This window comes from Chironomus tepperi, unplaced genomic scaffold (genome assembly GCF_022539635.2).
Source record: "Chironomus tepperi strain 1889 unplaced genomic scaffold, CSIRO-AGI_Ctep_v1 contig_398, whole genome shotgun sequence".
Lineage (NCBI taxonomy): Eukaryota > Metazoa > Arthropoda > Insecta > Diptera > Chironomidae > Chironomus > Chironomus tepperi.
In genome coordinates, this window is record NW_027226520.1 from 457,082 (window position 1) to 469,536 (window position 12,455).

The window sequence follows — 12,455 nt, forward strand, 5'->3', positions numbered from 1 at the left end:
CTATTCAGAAAAAGTATGTTAATACATTTACTTGTGATAACAGAGCTTCAGTTTCACTATGTACACGAACTCCTAGATATAGTAGAAACACATGTGCAATATCTGAAAATGATCAAAGTAGTTAGAAATAATTTACAACAATCCATGCTGACGAAGTTAAAGGGGTAAAATATTTATTGACATTTAATTTAAATATAGGTAATATAAAAAAAAACTTTAAAAAGTTCTTGACATTAATAAAATGTTTCGGTATGGATATAATATCGATGAGATAAAATTATAATAAAATTAACTTGATTCTTATAAAAATCATTAAGATTATTCATCTGAAAAAGGAAGAAAAAAAGTAGGAAAATTCAATTAAATTTCAAGGTATAATCGAGTGTGTTACAAATAGTGTAGCCAAACGTGAAGCTGTTTAAACGCAAAATGTATAAAGCGGACAAGAATTTACACTTAATTATAATAATTTGAATATTATTATTTGTTTGTTTTTTAGAATTTATGAAAATTAATAGCTTATTAGCAACAAGTTTGTCAATGACTTTTTACTAACTCTACCTGTAATCACTTTAAGCAATTGTTTAGTCACTTAACGATAATTACATAAATGGAACTAGAAAAACTGTCTATAAAACTTTTAAAAAAAATACATATAAAAAGCATTAAAATTTGTTAGTAAGATTAAATAAAATTGTTAGGTACACAGCCATATTAATCTCTTTTTTTCTACACTTTAAGATTATTTTTTTTTTCTTATCATTTTACAAAAACTATTGAAATCTCCAATAAAATTTAATTTAGACATTACTAATAATAGTACGTGAAACGTACATAATGATTGACAGAAGTATGTAAAAATAATTATTCAGTAAATTTTGAACTTGTATGATGATAAGAAAATTAAAACGCAGAAAAACATTGCTACATCTATAAAGCATCCACTATTTTTTCATAGCGTTGAATGGAGCAAAATCAGAAACAATAACATATAAGAATATTAAATCAATTAGGTCTACAAAAAAATAAATTACATATAGCTATACGAATATTTCCTTTTACCATCGTTAGATTGAAGCACTAGTATGGAAATAGGATAAGATTTTAAAAGAGGAGTACCTGGCGCTGCAAGAGTTGCTCGACGTTCATCATTAGATTTTTGAATTACTTTTTCTGAAAATGATTGATAAAACAATATTGTTTTAATTTATTTAATAAATTGAGTCTTTTTAATTTTAATTACATACCCTTTGACCATGCAATTTGAGGCATTGGTTGAAGTGGCTGTGCTTCATTAGATTCTTTAGTTGGTTTCCTTTCATTCTTTACACATCTAATAAGGAACATTAATGTAGCACCCAAAATGGGTGGAATTCCAGCTAATATAAATGGCAGTGTGTATGATTGAGTACTGTCATAAATTTCTCCTGCAAAGATCAGATCAATTAGTATCACAAAAAAATTAGGACAAAAAATAAAACAATACCTGCAAGTGGAGGTCCAATTGTTAAACCAAAGGAGCAAAGTCCCAGTAAGAAACCAATGGCTTGAGCAGCACCATGTCCACCACAGAAATCATATGCTATTGGTCCTAATAAGCTTATGAAACATCCATCAAAGATTCCTAATGCTAAAACTGCTAAGAGTAACAGGTTGTAGTTTGATGTTAGTGGAACAAAAATTGTCATGAGACCAATAAAATAAAATGAGATTTGCTGTAATAAAATTCGATCGACACGCGGTAAATCAGAGATGTATCCAAAGACTAAACGTCCAATTCCGCTTGCAATTCCAATGCACATTAATGGCAAGTTTTTGTTATTTTCTGGAAATTTTTCCTCAATAAATTTTCCAATATGAACGTAAGGTACGAAATATCCAAAAAGCGCGACAGGAATCGAAATAGCCCATACGACATACTTCTTTCGCTTCCAATTATCAAAATTGATTATAGATCTTGTTACATTGTAGCACCGTGATCTATTTACTTTTTCAGGTTTCTTTGGTGGCGGTGGTTGGAGAGGTTTATAAATAATTGAGAATAAAATTATAAAACTCGACATGACCATCATTGTTCTTAAACAATTTTTCAGTCCATATCGTTCTTCAATCTCAGTTAAAAATGTTGGCATAAGGAATGTAAAAACTGAAGATCCAGCTGTAACAAATCCATTTACTATTCCCATTTTTTTCTTAAAATAATGTCCAAGTATAGCTAATGTTGGGGTATACGCGAGTGCTGCTCCAGTGCCGAACATTAATCCATAGCTGACGTATAAAATGGAAACTTTTTCTGGTTCAAAGGGAGTATTTATATGCAATGAAGAAATGTACATTCCAGCCGTAGTCAATATTCCACCAAGAAATGTTGTTGTCCGCAATCCCAATTTATCGACAAGAATTCCAGAAACTGGCGAAAAAAAGAAGGTGGCTCCAATCGTCAATGATCCAACAAGCGCTTTAAATAAAATAAAAAAAAATAAAGAAATTTAATTAATTAGAAAAAAACGCTAATCAAAAAAATACTTCATAACAGTCACTAAACTCATTAAATGCTCTGATTACTTAAATATTATTTAACGTCCTCCAAATAATAAAAAAAAATGATTACTAAAAATAGAACATTCGATGAATTAATATAAATAATATGCATATTGCGTCAAAGAATTATAATTTTGGAAGAAAAATGCATATATGGATAATTTTGTATTCCAAAATTAGATTTAATGCGACTTAATGTACTTTCACCTTTCCTTATCATCCGACGTGATCACGTTTTTCAAACGATTCTCACACTTTAGCTGTTTGCTTAAAAATAATTTATTTTTTTTTTTGATAAGAATGTTCCTAATGAGTCTGCGATCATCAGACGGATTATTAATGTAACATCAGTATTATGTGATAATGAAGTATAAAAGAAGAAAAGAAGAAGAAGAAGCAAAAAAGAGACCGCAAATAGATATTGAGTGAAAATACTCAAAATGTGATTTTTCTTATTAATAGAAGAGAATGAGATGAAGCAATAAATGACGAAAATTGCAAGAAATGAGAAGCTCAAAAAAGTAGGTCGTCGTGATGCTTCAAAAAAATTTTCACTGAAAATTCACGATCAAGTTGACTGACTTTGAAATTTATACGCGAAAATTATATACATAAAATCCACCTTAAAATTAATGTTCGTAATAGTGAAGGTCTCCCTTTTAATTGCTGATTGAGTGTCGGAAATGCACAGCTCAAACAAAAAAATGTGTCAAATTGTCATACAAGCTGATAAGATATTGACTTTAATAATAGTAACGTAAGCAGAAATGTGTTTATTTTTTGTACTTTCTTCATTACTTTATGGGCGGTTAGAAACGATGTTATAAGGGAAGCCTTGTCGCGTGAATAGAATCGATTCCGGATATCAAATTTCTTATAAACTTATGTCTATGCGACATTAAGCAACAAAACAGTAATAACGATACACTTCCTTAATATGTCTTAGCAATATATTTTCTAGAAAATAGAATCAATTAATCTACATTGATCATCTACAAATATTATGTCAATCATATTAACGACAAATGTTGATGCATATAATCCAATAACACTAGCGTTTTGTTACTGAGAAAAATTAAAATATACACAATGCGTCAAATCTTGAAGATCGCCACAGGACAAAGGAAAGAAAATGTACATGACATTGTTGTCAAGTCAAGTGAATTAAGAGCATTACAACCTTTCAAATTGTGTGTGTATGTTTTTTGTCCCATTCGAATTATAATGAGGAAATGATTTTTTTCCTATCAATTAAGTCAAAATTTGCTTTAAACATTCTTTGTTTTATGATTAGCAAACATATACTGTCCTTACATGCTTTACTTGATGCAAGCTCATCGCCACTTTCTTTTAACTGCCTTTGTAGACTTAAATATATTACACTGTATGTATTTATAATTCCAAAAAGGATGCCATTGCACATAAAAGCACAGATCATGACTGAATAACCTCTTATACCGCCGTCAGGAGGCTCATGAACATCAATAGCCTCAGTTTTTAATATATTATTCACTTCTTTATCAGCATTAGTAGGCACAATGACCACATGATTGTTTACATTGTTATTATCTTTGTGGTTTAAAAGCAATTCCGAATTGTTTTCAAACGTCATTTTCTGATCACTAATTAACACCTTCTATTTATTTATTAAGCACTAATGGTATCAAATTACTCAAAAAGTTCATTCATTTAAATATTTGTAGGCAGCATAAATTCTTTGTAATAAGTTTTTTGAATTTAATTGAAATCAACAAATTTCACACATCTACAATCATTTTCTATTAAAAACTTTATAACCAACAAATTTCATGCCAATTTTCGTAATCTAACTTTGATTAAATTATTTTCTAGTTTCCTAATAATTTAATATTTATTCGATATTTGTTGAATGATTTCAATGCCTTGTCACATAAACTATATACAAAATTTTCCTTTGACTCAATTAATTGTAAACCGCTCGTACTCATCGATTGTCGAGAACTGAATTGAAAAAAAAAGTGTTTTTCATTCTCCGCGTTTCCTTCTCTAAAAATAATATTTCTCACTTCTGCCGGCTAAAACTTAATACTCGATATTCTCATATTTTTTTCCTCTATCATGCGTGTCTTATTTCTATATTTTGTAAAACATATGGACACAAAAAGAGAGGCCATATATACATGCTATCTAAACTGATTTATCAAAGAAAAGGAAGTGATAAGATAATCGAATGATAAACATTTGTCAAAAAAATGTTAAAGTAATATGCAAAACTTGATTGGAACTCGTTCTACACATGCTGCATAATATAGAAAATTATGCAAATATCTTGTTTACGTTTAATATTGAATTATTCGCCTTTAGATCAAACGACTTGTTAATTTAAGTGCTTTAGAATGCATTAGATCTATTGTGCTTGCGGATATTTTGAAAATTCTTTTTTCTCATTAATCTATGATTAATTAACTCGTTGATCAATTAATGATCAACAAATTAACTGTTGATTGAATATTTTTATCATGTTGATAAATATCTGTTATATTTACTTTACTTGTTTATAGGAATATGATAGCTGGAAAATGTCATATGTGAGTTGAATTAATTTGTGCTGGAATGTGGAATATTAAATAAACTGTGCATATAAATATAATGTGATTTCTTATCGACAGATAGTAAGGAATCAATTATACTTTCTGTGCTTAATTATTCTCTCTCAATGAATTTTATTCAATTCTCAAAAAAAAAAAAAAAAATAGAACAGCGTGATTATTCCTCTTTGTCATTATTTTTCCCAATCTTTTTATAATTGGCAGCCATATCCTTTGCTTTAGGGATAACTTCATCTAATTTCGTGATGATTTCAGCTCTTACTTCATCGTTATCAGCTTTGAAATGTTGCAAAACTAAATCGTGGAATTTCCTTAGTAACAAATGATCTTCATCCGATAAAAGACCATTTGCTAGAAAATCAAGAATTGTCGATACGAATTTTCCAGACGCGTGTATCATGCAACCAGTTCCAATGGTGAAAATGATCAAACATGCTAAATGAAGCACTAAAGAAGGTTCATTGCACTTGTATAATTGATCCAATAAGCCTTGTTTATGCATTAATATAATTTGCCTATATACAAAAGGAAAAAAAATCAATAAAGAAGCACTCACAAATGTAAAAAACTGATAATCAATTAAAATCTATTAACTTACTTGTCCTTCTTTTTATCGATTTTTTTTAGAATCATGCTGCATATGCCGAGCATATTTTCAGCAGCAGTTAAGAATTCTTCAATATTCTCATTGAGTGACTTATGTAAAGTAGTCAAAGGTTGCTTAAATATACTTTCGCACTCGGCTATAATTCGATTTTTTTGTTCATTTGTTAGCTGAGGATTAATTGAACTGGCAAAATTCAAATCACTTTCTAAAGCAACATAGTAAGTTATTTCGTTGCAAAATTCACTTCCAAGACTTTTGAGTAAGTATTTACTTAGTTGTGACTGCACATCTACAGATGTAAACATTTTTAAGCCCTTTTCATATAATCTTATGTCATTAATGTAGTTATTTAATTTATCCTGCAAAGTGCTGTGAGTTTGCTTACGATTTTGCATGTTGTTTTGCAATGACACCTCATACATTTCTTGAGCCTTATTCATCGCATACTTATTAATCTGCATTTGATAATAATTGGCAATCTCGGTGACTAATTCCTCTAATCCATCATTTTCTAATGTCATTTTGATAACCTTTTTAATATCACCAACGCTTACGAGTGTTAATTGCGCATCTTTTGATGCTTTCTTTTTATTATTCGTGGCATTTTGAACCTCTTCCTCAGATTCTGAATCATCAAAATCTTTGTTCTTGTTTCCACGTTGATGTTTTTTCGTCGACTTTGTTTTTGTTTCACGACCTTGAGCGCCTCCACCTGCCTTTCCTGAAGCGGCTTTCTTTCTACGCTCATCACGTTTATCCGCTTTGCTGATTTGTTCATCAATTTCACCATCTTTGTGCTTTATTGTTTTATCTGCTATATATTTTTGATATGATCCAGAATCGACAGATGTTTTTGCATTCACATCACCAATTTCATAAACAGGCTTTAATAAGTTATCAATATATTTTGTAGTCAAAACTAAATTATTAAAAACTTGTGTAAGTCTTTGCTTGCTTGGAGTTAAAACGATTTTTATTAATTTCTCAACATCTTCTTCACCAGCTATTGCACTCGGTAATATTGTTGAAACATCTAAAAAGCTACTTGTTGCAATAGATTCTTCTAGAGTCGATTCAACTTGATCAATCATTCGCTGGCCAACTACACATCTATCGAGGAAAGTCAATTTTTCTCCAGCCAATTGTTTCAGAATAAATTGTTTAGCATCACCAACTCCTAAAGCAGCCACAGAATCGTATTCTAAATATCCATTCTGTTTGAAGAAGCTTTTTACCCATTCAATTTGAGTTTTTGTATAAATATGAGGTACATAAACTCCAGCAGCTGATCTCGATGTCATAGTTCCAGTTGAACTTATATCATTTGTAAGCGAGAAGAAAATCCTTTCAGGCATTCCAATCTGTGAAATTATAGCTGAAACAGGTGTGGGTTTTGTAATTCCATTTAATGCACCACGAATTTTGGCTTTGCAACGAGTAATAAACGCTGGAGTGTACAATAATCTTGGATTATTTGAGTCCTGTTTTCCAAAAATAACTTTTCCCAAATTTTTTTGGACGACTTCATTAAGCAGAAAGTCACTAGGCAAGTCATAAGCACCAGTAAGTTCCGATATATTAATTTCTCCATTCTGACTTAATCTCTCGTTAATTTCCGAAGCTACTCTAATGATGTATTCAGATGATATAAGTTGACCCAAAATAAGTGTTACTTGAGAGTCTTCTTGGGCTATTATTTCTGCGATTGGCTGAATCTTCTGAAGATCAACATTTAATGTTTTAGTGATCTCAACCAAATTAATACGTCCATTAACAAAAAGTTCTTCTTCTATTTCTTTTCTTAACTGATCGTGTGTTAAATATTCTTTTCCATCAGTTGTAAACACTAGATCTATCAGTCCTTTCTCCAGAAGTAAGCTTACGACTTCAACACAATTTCTCTCAGACAATCTAAAAAAAATTTACCTCATAAATATGACACGAAAGCACAAAATTAATTTCACAATTTTTCTTTAATTACCGAGCTAGAGTTGATGACAACTGAGCCTTTTGAAAATCTGCTGCCAGGCGCTTAATTTCATCCCAATCTGCATTCATTTCTTTGCTGATTTATATTTTAATTTTTAAAATTTTTTAATTTTGTTTTGCTCTTTGATGGTCGAAAGTCAACGCTTTAACTTTCTAATTTTAAAAATATAGCAAACGTTAAATATTGAAATTAAAATATAGTTCAATAAACTTTTTTATGTTTGAAGGCCTCATTTATTTATTCTTAAAAATAAAAAAATATATAATTAAAGGTACATTAAGTCGATTGTTTATAAGTGTATTTAAATAATTTTTGCTATTTATATCTAAGCAAGTAAATATTATTCTTCCAATTTTACAACATTTTCAATCTCTTGATCATTATTTGTATTCTCTTTGTCACTTAAATCGCATGTTTCAACAATAATTGAATTGAATTCTTCAGGTCTATCGGCATATACATGATGTCCAGCTTGATTGATAATATGACTCTTAACATAACTATTTGGTCTAGTTTTTTTAATAATATCGCCAGAAGCATTATCAACCCAGCTTCTAGATCCGTAAATTAGAGTTATTGGAATATTTTCATCCATCTCGTGAATTCTATTAATCATTGGATGTTTTGCCCATCCGAATCCACTCATTAAAGAATGGAAGGCGGATTCACCGGAAGGAGTTTGGGCATTACATTGATAAATATATTGAGAAATAGCTTTTTCATCTTTGACAACTGAATTGAATTTTTTCATAATATCTGGTCTAGTCTTCTCAACAACCCAGTGTCCAAAAGGTCCAGCAGCTCTAACAGCCCAAAGTGGATTTAACGGCTGAACCAAATATGCTATTCCTTTTACCCAAAGCGGGACATTATATTTTTGATTAACATCTGCTGGTTTTTCAGGAAAACCCCAAGAGTCGGCTAGTATTAAATGTTGAATTCTATTTGGGTATTTTAGTGCATATGCTGAAGCTAAAAATCCGCCAAAAGAATGGCCAGCAAGAATCATTTTATTAATATTAACTTCTTTCCTCCACTCTTCTATTGATTTAACGAACTGCGTTTCTATGATTTGAGGGTCTTTATCAAAAGTTGGACGAGAGCTTCTTCCAAAACCAAGCAAGTCAATGGCATATACAGGACGATTTTGTGAAACCGTATCATAATTCATTACCCATAATCCAGTTCCAGCACCTACAATTTTTTTTAAAACATGAACTAGTCAATAAGTATTAAATAATTTATTTTACCAAGTCCATGAAGTAAAACTAAAGGAGTTTTGTCACTTGATTCATTTAAAGCTACTGTCCATATTTTATCACTTTCACCAACAACACTTCCTATGTCTACAAAGAATCCTCGATAGGGACGCTTTATGAATTTCATAATTGCCTTCTCTGCTTGCCTCAGCATCTCGCAATTAAAAGCAGACCAACGAAGTAAATCACTTGGCCACCAACTGTAAATTCAAATGCTTAAATTAATGAATGTAGATAAAAATTAAAGTTTTGATTGAAATCGAACAAATATAAAGTTGAATTAAGCTACTAAGACGCTGAATGACATTCAATATTAGCCTGATTATAATTTCTTTTGAAGGTCAATTAATTTTATTCGGAAGTGTTTTTCACCTATTAGATACAGAATATGTTTGAATCTTTTGATCTTCAGCCATTTGAAATAGAATTTGGTTAAATTAAATAAATCACAGTCCTAATTACTTAATAAAATCAGTTAAACTCTTTATAAATCTTTTTGCGACTACCTATGTGGTTTGTTGTAGTTTGATGTTTTCAAATAGAATGAAACTGTGTTGGTAAATAAAGATCGTTTAAAAGTTTATTGAGCGTTAAAATTAATTAGGTACTTAAATTTAGTTCTTTATTTCTGAATAATTATAGAAATTTTGAGAAAGATTAAGGTTCAATCTCAACCTTATCTTCAACTATAGAAAAAACAAAAGATAGACATCCAAATTTTAATAGGTATCCGTGCTGTAACAAAGCTGTGCCTTCCCATGCTTGAATCATCGGATATCTTCCTTTACATTGACAATACGGTGAGTCTTCTGCTGCCATTCTGTAAAACCATTCAAAGTTGAATTTGATAGTGTCAATAAATGATAAAAAAGATAACTTACATCATATCATTGTCAGTTTCATGACCTGATTTATCAATTCCTTCTCTAATCTTTTTCTTTGCATCAATCATGTTCTTTATCTTTGACTGTATCGCTACTCTTTTTTCTTTTAATGGACTTGAATGGGAATCTGAAATATCAGTAGGATGTTCTGTAAAATCGCACGAAAAGATCTGTCCATTAACGTCAGTTCCAAATTCAGAATAATTAAGAAGTTCATATTGTTTTGTAATTTCATCGAAAAATATAACTGCATGTTTTGGAGAAGTATATGCACAGGTACCAAATCGTGAGAGATCTAAATTATTATTAGCTCCAATTCCAATTTCAAAAGATCGATACTTCATAAAAATTGATTGATTTAAATTTGGCTTAATTGTAAACCATTTTCGTCCAGAAAGATAATCATTTGCGAAAGTTAAAACAGCACGCGACTTAACTTTAGAGCGATTTATTGGATATTCGAGAGATAATGCCAAAGACGAAGATTTTTCTTCATCGCTTCTTATATGGAAAGGTCGATCACGCATTCGTATCGTAACAGGATTATTATCAGTATCGATTTCTTTCTTTATTTCATCATTTGGAACTGGAATAGGGAAACGATGTGCATCCCATTTTGCTATCTCTGCAATGCTTTGAGATGCTATAGCTTTGTCGCTTTGGAACTTTTGTATGTTATTTGGATTTTCATTCACAATCTGCTGCAATCTTTGGAATGCTAATAATTTTATCGTGTCCATATCCAAATTACATAACTGTTCATTTATTGCTTGTAATTCAAGTGGAGTTAAAAGTGATTCCTTTTTTGTGTCCTTTGTATTGTCGATATTTTCATCAGATTCGATTTTAATTTCAATGACTGGATCTTGTTTATTTTGCGTATCCTTTAAATTGCCAGACGTTTGTATTACCTCTGTAATGCTTAAATTAATTCCTTCTTCTTTTCCTTCCCCAGTTTCTTTCACATCACTTTTACTTTTTCGACTTTTTTTTGGAGGTGGACTTTTTGAAGGAGATTGTTCAACATCTTGTTCTTCCTCGCTTTCGGAACTTTCCAATATTTTATGAATGTCTTCTTGATCACTGAAAATCGTTTTCAGCTTTTTACGGGCTGTTTCCATTGCATCCAACTGTTCATCTATTTCTGTAAGTTGAGATTTTTGAAAATCAACTGGAGCAGTTCCACGTTTCTTTAAATTCTCAATACGCATAACTTGACGCATTGATGGTAAAAGATCTGGTGGATTTTCATATTGATATTTGACAATTTCTGGAATTTCAATCTCGTCTACACGTTTTGGTTTTAATTTGATTCGAAAAGGTGGATTCTTCATATGAACTTTACGAAAAAATTGAAGTTTTATGACTTCATGATCAACAGGATCTTTTGCATATCTGTCCCATAGTTTCATTCTCTCACTAGCAGATAGTGTTTCAACTAGATTCCAATCAATAAACTGTTGAGGATGAGCTGGACACATCCATCTGCCACTAGGAAGTGCACACATAGGAGGATCCAAACAGTCTTGATGAAAATATAGAGAACAATAGTCGCAAGAAATAAGTGGAGCTTTTTTACAAGACTTGTTGCATGTAAAACATAATTTTGCTGGAAGTGGAACACATCCATTGCTGTCTAATTCAACTAATCGCTTTGTTTTTACACGTCTTCCATTTTTCATATGATCTGCTCGTTCGGACCCTGGAAATGGAAACTGTTGTGTCATTTCAACAGGCAATTCAAATTGACGAGGATTTAATAAACTTGCAACTCTTATTAATTCGTCAAATGGTGATAATTCATTGTCATCTTGCTCTGGAGATTTTTCTTTCTCTTCATTTATTACTTCCTCTGTTTTAATTTCACATTCTATTTGCATTTCTCCTTCAATAACTGCCCGATCATCTGCTATTTGTACCGTACTTTCATCACAAATTTTCGTATCCCTTTCTGCATCAAGTTTTTCCTTTTCTTTTTGTTTTTCTTCATCTTGTTTAGCATATTTTTCTTTCATTGTACATGTATGACAAAGCCATAAATCTCTTTTACAGATGTCTTCTTCTACAAGAGGAGGATCATGACAACTTAAATGAAAGCTTGCAGCACAATAGTCACAACATATTAAATTTCCAGCTTCAGAACAACTGTCGCAAGTATCGTGATTACTTCTTCCTGCACGTTTGAAAGGATTTACTGGTTTCTTTTTATATTCTTCACTTGGCGGTGCTATAAGTCTTTGAATTTCCTGAAATTTAAAATTGTATAATGGGTTTATTATTTTTTTAATGGAAAATACAAAAGCCTTAATGGATGACAAAAAAAACAAATCAATTAAATGCTATAAATTCTGATGCATTTCTACAAATACTTACACCCATCAATCCTTCGCTATAGTCACTGCCTGTTCCATATTGAACTTTTTGTCTAGACATTTTATTTCACTACTTTTAAGCAAATTTAATTCTTTAAAATAAAGCAAAGAAAAATTTTTGTTTTCGTGGTGAGTATTCCAAGTTTTCACCATTAAATTTTCAGGGGAGAATCAACTGACAGCAATATTTTTGTGGTAAGTCTCAGTTTTCATA

At 30.8% G+C, this 12,455-nt stretch overlaps 4 protein-coding genes across 7 annotated transcripts; all 4 read right to left on the bottom strand.

The window, feature by feature from the left end:
* Positions 1-145: 145 nt before the first annotated feature.
* On the bottom strand, positions 146-4,518 carry kar (monocarboxylate transporter 10-like protein kar). 2 transcript variants are annotated; one of them, XM_070648399.1, is made up of 5 exons: positions 3,856-4,518; positions 1,487-2,458; positions 1,248-1,427; positions 1,120-1,173; positions 146-326 (listed from the first exon to the last, which is right to left on the bottom strand). In XM_070648399.1, the coding sequence occupies exons 1-5, from the start codon at positions 4,151-4,153 to the stop codon at positions 319-321; spliced, it is 1,512 nt and encodes a 503-aa protein (XP_070504500.1). In that variant the 5' UTR covers positions 4,154-4,518; the 3' UTR covers positions 146-318. The 2 variants fall into 2 exon arrangements, with proteins under 2 accessions (XP_070504500.1, XP_070504499.1); XM_070648398.1 differs by lacking the exon at positions 146-326 and having other exon boundaries at positions 886-1,173.
* Positions 4,519-5,210: 692 nt separating this feature from the next.
* On the bottom strand, positions 5,211-7,863 carry Ufl1 (UFM1 specific ligase 1). The gene is made up of 3 exons (XM_070648457.1): positions 7,718-7,863; positions 5,728-7,647; positions 5,211-5,644 (listed from the first exon to the last, which is right to left on the bottom strand). Exons 1-3 carry the CDS (start codon positions 7,792-7,794, stop codon positions 5,287-5,289), a joined length of 2,355 nt encoding a protein of 784 aa, XP_070504558.1. The 5' UTR covers positions 7,795-7,863; the 3' UTR covers positions 5,211-5,286.
* Positions 7,864-8,007: 144 nt separating this feature from the next.
* LOC139096721 (1-acylglycerol-3-phosphate O-acyltransferase ABHD5-like) lies at positions 8,008-9,521 on the bottom strand. 3 transcript variants are annotated; one of them, XM_070648463.1, is made up of 3 exons: positions 9,492-9,521; positions 8,977-9,185; positions 8,008-8,920 (listed from the first exon to the last, which is right to left on the bottom strand). In XM_070648463.1, the coding sequence occupies exons 2-3, from the start codon at positions 9,137-9,139 to the stop codon at positions 8,067-8,069; spliced, it is 1,017 nt and encodes a 338-aa protein (XP_070504564.1). In that variant the 5' UTR covers positions 9,140-9,185; positions 9,492-9,521; the 3' UTR covers positions 8,008-8,066. The 3 variants fall into 3 exon arrangements, with proteins under 3 accessions (XP_070504564.1, XP_070504563.1, XP_070504565.1); XM_070648462.1 differs by having other exon boundaries at positions 9,358-9,514; XM_070648464.1 differs by having other exon boundaries at positions 9,448-9,507.
* Positions 9,522-9,581: 60 nt separating this feature from the next.
* On the bottom strand, positions 9,582-12,419 carry LOC139096718 (PHD finger protein 12). Its single transcript, XM_070648456.1, has 3 exons — positions 12,243-12,419; positions 9,867-12,115; positions 9,582-9,805 (listed from the first exon to the last, which is right to left on the bottom strand). Exons 1-3 carry the CDS (start codon positions 12,300-12,302, stop codon positions 9,643-9,645), a joined length of 2,472 nt encoding a protein of 823 aa, XP_070504557.1. The 5' UTR covers positions 12,303-12,419; the 3' UTR covers positions 9,582-9,642.
* Between the last annotated feature and the right edge of the window lie 36 nt (positions 12,420-12,455).

Bases quoted from the DNA above. Each gene is read 5' to 3' on its own strand.
- kar (XM_070648398.1), bottom strand. From the start codon at position 4,153: ATGACGTTTGAAAACAATTCGGAATTGCTTTTAAACCACAAAGATAAT. The intron at 2,459-3,855 runs GTAAGGACAGTA...TTTTATTTAAAG, and splicing joins GCTTGCATCAAGTAAAGCAT to CGCTTGTTGGATCATTGACG. The intron at 1,428-1,486 runs GTATTGTTTTAT...TGATCTTTGCAG, and splicing joins AATTGGACCTCCACTTGCAG to GAGAAATTTATGACAGTACT.
- Ufl1 (XM_070648457.1), bottom strand. From the start codon at position 7,794: ATGAATGCAGATTGGGATGAAATTAAGCGCCTGGCAGCAGATTTTCAA. The intron at 7,648-7,717 runs GTAATTAAAGAA...AATTTTTTTTAG, and splicing joins TTGTCATCAACTCTAGCTCG to ATTGTCTGAGAGAAATTGTG. The intron at 5,645-5,727 runs GTAAGTTAATAG...TTTTGTATATAG, and splicing joins ATCGATAAAAAGAAGGACAA to GCAAATTATATTAATGCATA.
- LOC139096721 (XM_070648462.1), bottom strand. From the start codon at position 9,401: ATGGCTGAAGATCAAAAGATTCAAACATATTCTGTATCTAATAG. The intron at 9,186-9,357 runs GTGAAAAACACT...TTGAATTTACAG, and splicing joins ACATATTCTGTATCTAATAG to TTGGTGGCCAAGTGATTTAC. The intron at 8,921-8,976 runs GTAAAATAAATT...AAAAAATTGTAG, and splicing joins AGTTTTACTTCATGGACTTG to GTGCTGGAACTGGATTATGG.
- LOC139096718 (XM_070648456.1), bottom strand. From the start codon at position 12,302: ATGTCTAGACAAAAAGTTCAATATGGAACAGGCAGTGACTATAGCGAA. The intron at 12,116-12,242 runs GTAAGTATTTGT...TTTAAATTTCAG, and splicing joins ATAGCGAAGGATTGATGGGT to GAAATTCAAAGACTTATAGC. The intron at 9,806-9,866 runs GTAAGTTATCTT...ATGGTTTTACAG, and splicing joins GAAACTGACAATGATATGAT to AATGGCAGCAGAAGACTCAC.